Here is a 7,053-nt window from a genome sequence, read left to right as displayed (position 1 = left end):
CTTGCAAAAAAATGTGGCCCAACTGTTTTGTTGGAATTCCCATCTTCTCGTTATACTGGTTTAAATCTGATACATCTAAATATGAATTCCATGTCCAAAGCGGATAGACAGCATGTGTTTTTTGGATTGAAGTGGTTCAAGAAGAACAGAAAAACACAATAGAGTAGACATAATTTAAGCGTTCAAGGCTCAGTTAAATGCTTTGTCTCTTTGCTCGCTCTTTTTGTCAGCTGTGTTAATTGAATAGAGGCTCATTTGTAGCAGGAGATGTGTGTGTGCGTGTATTTTTAAGGTAATTAGCCAATAATTACATATGTCCTGCCTAGTCATGCTTTTATTGTTTTGATTCAGTCTTTCTAGGTGTGATCTAACTTGTGTGTAACTAAGACCCCAAAAACAGCCCAACAAAGCATGGTCTTATAGTAGTAGAGCAAAGAAACACCAAATGTGCTTGAGAGCTGATGCCTGAGAATTACAGCTCATTCTTTACGAGCTGTTAAACAAGCAGAAGCGAGGTAAATCACCAGAAGATCATAGGTTTGAATCATAGGACGTAGTATCTTCTGCAGCTTCGGTCAGTGCGGTAAGACTGACTGTCAGATGACAGATGCAAGCCAAAGTTTGCATCAGAGAAATGATAGTCTGTGGTGGGAACGTGAACCTTCTTATATTTTTTTTCTACATCTAATGTGTCCAGCACACACAAACACATGATTTAATTTCAAAGGTTCTGCACATAAAAGTCTTTTGCTTGCAGCTGAGATTGTAGTATGATAGGAAAAACACATTTCCTTGTGTTTCACTGCAGCACGATCATATGTGCACATGATATATAAATATTTATACCACAGTGACATGCTTATGCCTCTCTCTTACAATATCAGCTCATGTCATTTAAGTCAATAGTGAGTTTCAGGGTTTTCTTTCTTTCTTTCCTTCTTTTTTTACCTTGCAAAGTGTCATAGCGAGCACATACAGTATGGGGGAGGCGTATTAACTGTGGTTTGTGTGGATCTCTGTATGACGAATCACAACACTAAAACAGTTACATTAAGAAAAGAGGAAAATGACTTGCAACAAGTGTGTCAGTCACCTAAAAGTGTATTCACTTTTGAAAATATCACTTTAATTCTATATTCTGTTTCCATCTTTTCTCAAAGTTAATTTAAAAAGAACGTGTCATTCAATAGGGTATATTCTGTCTTGGACAAATAATGCTATAGAAGCTATAGAATGGTTTATAGCAGCGGTGAATGCTTTTTATTCTCTGTCTTCTTGCTGATTCTCCCTAGGCCTTACCGGCCAGCTGTCTGTCTGTGCAGCACAGGTTTTCCATCTGCAAAAACACTGCTCAGAAAGCATTAAAATGAGTACACGAATTTCATTAAAAATCATTTATGCAGGCTTAAAACCAACAGCTGATGCTCTCATCAGAAAAAAATTACTAAACTTTCTCACCTTGTAGTAAACTACTTCTTTTCAGTGCAATGCCACAGCTTGATGTAGACCTTCATTAGGCATCAAGTTTATAAGGTATTCAATACTTGTTGTCATAATTCACATAATTATATACATATCTTAATGACTATGATTTAACAGTTTGCAATGAATAAAGCTTCTTCAATTCTGCATTAGCAAACTAGAAAATGCAGCTCTATATCCAATCTTTTCATCTTGAGAAAGGAAACTAGCATTACAGATTCCATCTCAAGCAGAGTAACCACTTGTGAGTGTGACTCATTTGTTCTGTTGTTTGCTTTTGAGAATGATCATCATCAAGACTTCAAGATGAAAAAGAACAATATAGTCTAGGTCAAATGGCCTGAAACAAAACTGGGACACATAATTTATGCGGAAATTTAGAAATAATAATTCTTCATTTATGGTATGAAACCCCTGTAGCTTCACTGATGCCTCTCTCTGTAGTATTAAACATTAAAAAAAAAAAAAAATCTAGTAGTTGAAAACTATTAGTGTTGTTTTTATTCTTAGATTTGCCAATGTAGGTTCTCATGTGCTTATTTGTGACACCTTTCCACCACAGTAGCTACGCTACAGTTATGAAACTATAAAACTGCTGTCTTTTTTTGGACAGCAAGCCACTAGCGTCAGTAATTTGGGCCACGTGTGAGCCAACAACCTCAATGATAACAGCATATAAACAATGAACACTTAATTGAAATACACATGAAATCATATGCATGAACACTTCTTGTTCCTAGTTGTTACACACTAACATATGGGAACAGCTAGTCACACTGACACACTCACCGCAAATTTAAAATCACTAATTAACCTAGCATGCAGGAAGTCAAGTAAGCAAATACAAACTCCACCTTGAAGAAAACAAAAGAAACATTTTTGTAAAAAGGTGTAACAATTTAACCATATTTGGGTAATAAAGAGATTCATTCGCAAGTACGTACTAAGCTAATGTTGGAATGATTGGTAAGTGTAGTCAGTGTCACCTTGGTTTGGGTCTCAGGCCATAAACTTTTGTTCCCATATGTGATTTCAGTTAAATCCACAGTTTGATCTGTTTTGACTGTTCTAGGAATGTCTGTTTCCCTGTCTGTTGGTTTTATTGTTGTCTTTTTTCCTTTCTTCTTAATAAACATGTAATTTGCACTTTGATTGATGGTTGCTATTACATTCCCGCTTTCCTTGCTGCTTTGTCCAATGGCTAAACCAGCCAGTCCTCTCAGCCCCGTGGTCCTCATAAAAGTGATGGTAAAGGCCCTGTTCTACCAAGCAAGTTCCTCTCTGCGTCTCCTCCTGTAATTCCCATTACTACCCTGGACTCCAGGAGCTCACATCCCAAAAACCTGTTCAGTCATTTCCTTCTCATCTTCCCACATCTTCTCTTTTCTTCCAACACATTAAAACCCTTTTGAGCATCATTCAAAACAATGACAATAACATTTATGGCCAAGATATAAGACGGACATACTTGAGTCTAGACTGAGGAAGTGATGTAACCAACATGTCAGCACACTGTGGTCAGTAAGCTGCATACCTTTAGGCTTGACTACACTGTGAAAAAAAAAAAAAGAAGTTATAGCTATTGCTGTTTTCATCTCCTCAGATCTGCTTGTTGCTGAGGTTTACTCTCATGCTTGATACTGAGTCATTACTTGAAGCACCAAGTGCTGAACTTCACACGTGTATTTTCTGTATCTGTCACACCTACGAGCGCACAAATTGCATTTTATATATAGCGCACTTACATTTGTCTTATTAAGTGTGGGACACAAGGAAATATTCTTTCCCTATGCAGGCTTGTAGGAAAACGCCTGCTAACCGATCTCCTGTCTTCTCACACAGTATGCTAACGACTTCTTCATTCCTCTGGTAGCTCTGGAGTCACATTTCACTTCAAGTTCCACGAACCACACTTTCAAACAAATCCTATTTTTAATGCACTGTCTTATGACGTGATAACATCAGAATAATGTTACCTTTGGGGCTGTGTGACAGACAAAGAGGCTCCTCTGAGAAAGCCACAGCTTTAAATATAAAATGTCAATATAGATCTTCACTGCTCTGGGTATTACCACAGAGGCATCCGTGGCTAAATTATTACAGCTCACTACATTGGTCTGATTTACACGCAAGCTTGCCCCATTTAACTCAATTACAAGTTAACCTGTGGTCACATATACACTTACAAAGTGGTTTGTGTGAGGTATAATTTTATTGAAATGGGAATCCAAGCAAATTTACTTGTGATAGAGAGTGAACAGGGGAAGGGATAACTAAGAAAATTCATGACTTGAAAATCTGCAAAATTGAGTAACAGGTTAAAACTAATTAGGAAACTAGCCTGTTTTTGCGTTTATGTCTACACATTTTTACCACAGTCTTAGTTTCCTTCAGCTAAAATATGATTACTTTACTTACTAAGAGTCCAGAATGCATGTCCTACATCCATTATGACACAATGGACTAAATAGTTATTGAATAATATTTTGTATATAAACTCATCTGCTGTCTTAAATTGCAACATTTCTCAGTATCTGAAGGTGTTAATCACTTCAAAGCCACATCACTTGCATATGCAAACTACTCAAATACTTCCTGCTTTCACTGATGCAAGGAAGCATTTAAAGACAGAAACTGTGCATGCTCTCTGCCACTGCTCTTCACTAACCCAGCTGAACTGTGATCTCACCATGTCTATTCACTGTAAACTGGCCATACTGATAACTGTACTGACTCTTGAGCATCAAGGTAAGTTTGGTGGTGTTTTTATAACCTTTTTCATATGGGTCATTGTAGAATGTGCTTTACACTATTGCACACAAGAGCTTGAATTTTAGTCTTTTTCACAAAAAAAAATGCATGAGAATGGATGTGTTTAACTGGTATTTTTCTTTTTGTTTTTCCAGTTCACTCAGGGAAAATCGTTGGAGGTCATGAGGCTGTGCCACATAGCAGGCCATACATGGTGCTTTTGAAGCAGCACATGTCAAATGGTCAGATAAAGTACTGTGGTGGCTTCCTTCTGAATGAGGATTTTGTGATGACTGCTGCCCACTGTCAAGCCAAGTGAGTTTATCAAACTTTATGTTTACCCATGGCATGATGCCAAAATGTCCTGGGCACTGACAGAATTTCTTATCCATTCTAAAATCTAAGCTGTTGCCTTGACATTTTCAAAATCCATGAATAAATAGTCTATCTATATGTGACATGACAATTACTTTGGGTTTGTGATTAAAACACTGTCACAGAAACAGTAAACATTTTATTCATAATTGTTTTCACTTCATTTTTTGTCATTTCAGGAATTATACAGCCATATTAGGAGCTCACAATGTGCTCTCAAGCAATAACACTCAAAGCATATCTGTGGAACAAGCATTTCCACATCAGCACTTCAATGGAACTTCCTATGTGCATGATGTAATGCTTCTGAAGGTAAGAATGTCATCACATAGAATATCTATATATATCTATATATATATCCATATATATATATCTATATACTGGAAATGTACTGGTCTCCAGGCAAATCTGCACTGAAAGAAAAAAGTTATTTTTGGATTTTCATTTTTATATCTCTTTTTGTTCCTCAAGTTGACCTCTAAGGCAAAGTTCAGTGGGAATGTGAAAGCTATTCCTCTGGCAGGCCGTATTGGTGGTGCTTTGCCAAAATCATGTCTAATCTCTGGCTGGGGACGAACAGACAGGAACAGTAAATATATCTCTTCCAAACTCAGGGAAGTCAATGTAACACTGATTGACAATGAGGCGTGTTTTCTGGAAAACTTCTACTGTTCTCAGGGAGAGACTGGACCAGCTGAGGTACTTACATTTCTGTAATTATCATTTGGATAAACAAACTTAATAATCATTGCTTCACTATTCACTTAAAGCATTGGTGTGCATATACTTTCAGGGAGACTCTGGTGGTCCATTGGTCTGTGAAGATGGAAAGGCTTTTGGGGTGGTGTCCAGTGCAGTCACACCACACTCAGGTGGCCCTGATATCTATAGGTACTCTAAGATTCCTGACTCCAGAGACTGGATCTTATGGACCATGAGAAATGCCATGATAAAGATGTAATGCTTGTGAACGCAGGTTGCACAAATCACGTTTGGCTTAACTTGTTTGTGTTAAAGAACTGATCGCTGCAATGCTAATGTTGCGTTTGGGCTTTGCTGTCTTTGGGCAGATTTAAATAGAATATACTTTACTTTTATGTATCCACAGCAAAAAATGTGTTTGAAAAATTGAGATTAAACACATCAGTGTCAAAGTTACATGTTTAAAAAAAAAAAAAAAAAAAAACACATTTGCAACAAGTCATCCATCCATCCACCCGTCCATCCATCATTAGATGTGATGCGATGTAATATCAGTGAACACTTGATAGTGTATTTAATTCAGTCTAAATTTGTTTGAAGTGCCCTGTTAAATAATAAAGTATAGCATTCTCTAACCATGTTTCCAGTTCTCTTTTTAAAAATGAATTAATTAAAATAAAAAGGCAACACTGCCTCCTTGTGAAAAATGTACTTTGCTACATCTTTGAAGAGCCTCATTACTCACTTCTTGAATTCAGAGTTGTAACTGTCTTTTCTTTTATGAGCTTTAAACTTACTCAAGTGTAGATTAGGTTCAAAGACCAGTAACTGCATTTTATTAGTAGCTCAGAACATGTTCTGTCATTTCCAATTAAAGCTCACATATTGATCCCTAATTTGATATTTTTTCAGCATTTAATTATCAAATAAAGCATCTTGCATTTATTGCCGCTGTTAGCTGAATTTGCTTTCATGTGTAACAGTTAATTTACACAGTTGTATAGGAGTTTTATTTAAAACATTTAAAAGAAAACAAGCTGAAACATGCTTAAATGATCTACATTTATAATTTTGAGGCCTTATATGAGGCTAGCATTAAATAACAATATATTCAAGTCAAATGTGTCATAATAGCTTCAAAAACATGAATAATGTGAGAATGTGATACAGTATGAAGCACATAAGGACAGACATTTGTAAAGGCATTCCTATTTAAAATATTAAAATGAAAGCTTCTTTAATCTGATTTACATTGCATTTTCCTATATAGTTCTGGTATAGACCCAATTTTATTATTAAATGATGATATAAATGATGATGATCATCATTTAAGTAGCTCATATCCTAAGTTATAAACTTTTTAAAAATATGCATGGACATTTTTTTGGTACATATTTACACACCATGTTCCATCCATCCATCCATTCGCTTCCGCACATCCTGTTAAGGGTCGCGGGGGGGGGGCTGGAGCCTATCCCAGCTGTCATAGGGCGAGAGGCAGGGTACACCCTGAACAGGTCGCCAGCCTGTTGCAGGGCCAACACAGAGGGACAGACGACCTTTCACACTCACAGTCATGCTCTCATTCACACCTATGGGCAATTTAGATTAGCCAATTAACCTAACCCCAGTAAGTGCATGTCTTTGGAATGTGGGAGGAAACCGGAGTACCCGGAGGAAACCCACGCAAGCACGGGGAGAACATGCAAACTCCACACAGAGAGAGGGAGAGGCCTGGACCAA

General features: G+C 37.1%; 1 protein-coding gene across 1 annotated transcript; it reads left to right on the top strand.

The window, feature by feature from the left end:
• Nucleotides 1-4,124: 4,124 nt before the first annotated feature.
• On the top strand, nucleotides 4,125-5,569 carry LOC115779404 (mast cell protease 1A-like). The gene is made up of 5 exons (XM_030728049.1): nucleotides 4,125-4,230; nucleotides 4,389-4,548; nucleotides 4,788-4,920; nucleotides 5,080-5,307; nucleotides 5,402-5,569. Exons 1-5 carry the CDS (start codon nucleotides 4,173-4,175, stop codon nucleotides 5,567-5,569), a joined length of 747 nt encoding a protein of 248 aa, XP_030583909.1. The 5' UTR covers nucleotides 4,125-4,172.
• Nucleotides 5,570-7,053: the final 1,484 nt, after the last annotated feature.

This window comes from Archocentrus centrarchus, chromosome 4, assembly GCF_007364275.1.
Source record: "Archocentrus centrarchus isolate MPI-CPG fArcCen1 chromosome 4, fArcCen1, whole genome shotgun sequence".
Lineage (NCBI taxonomy): Eukaryota > Metazoa > Chordata > Actinopteri > Cichliformes > Cichlidae > Archocentrus > Archocentrus centrarchus.
This window is presented reverse-complemented; position numbering and strand designations above follow the sequence as displayed.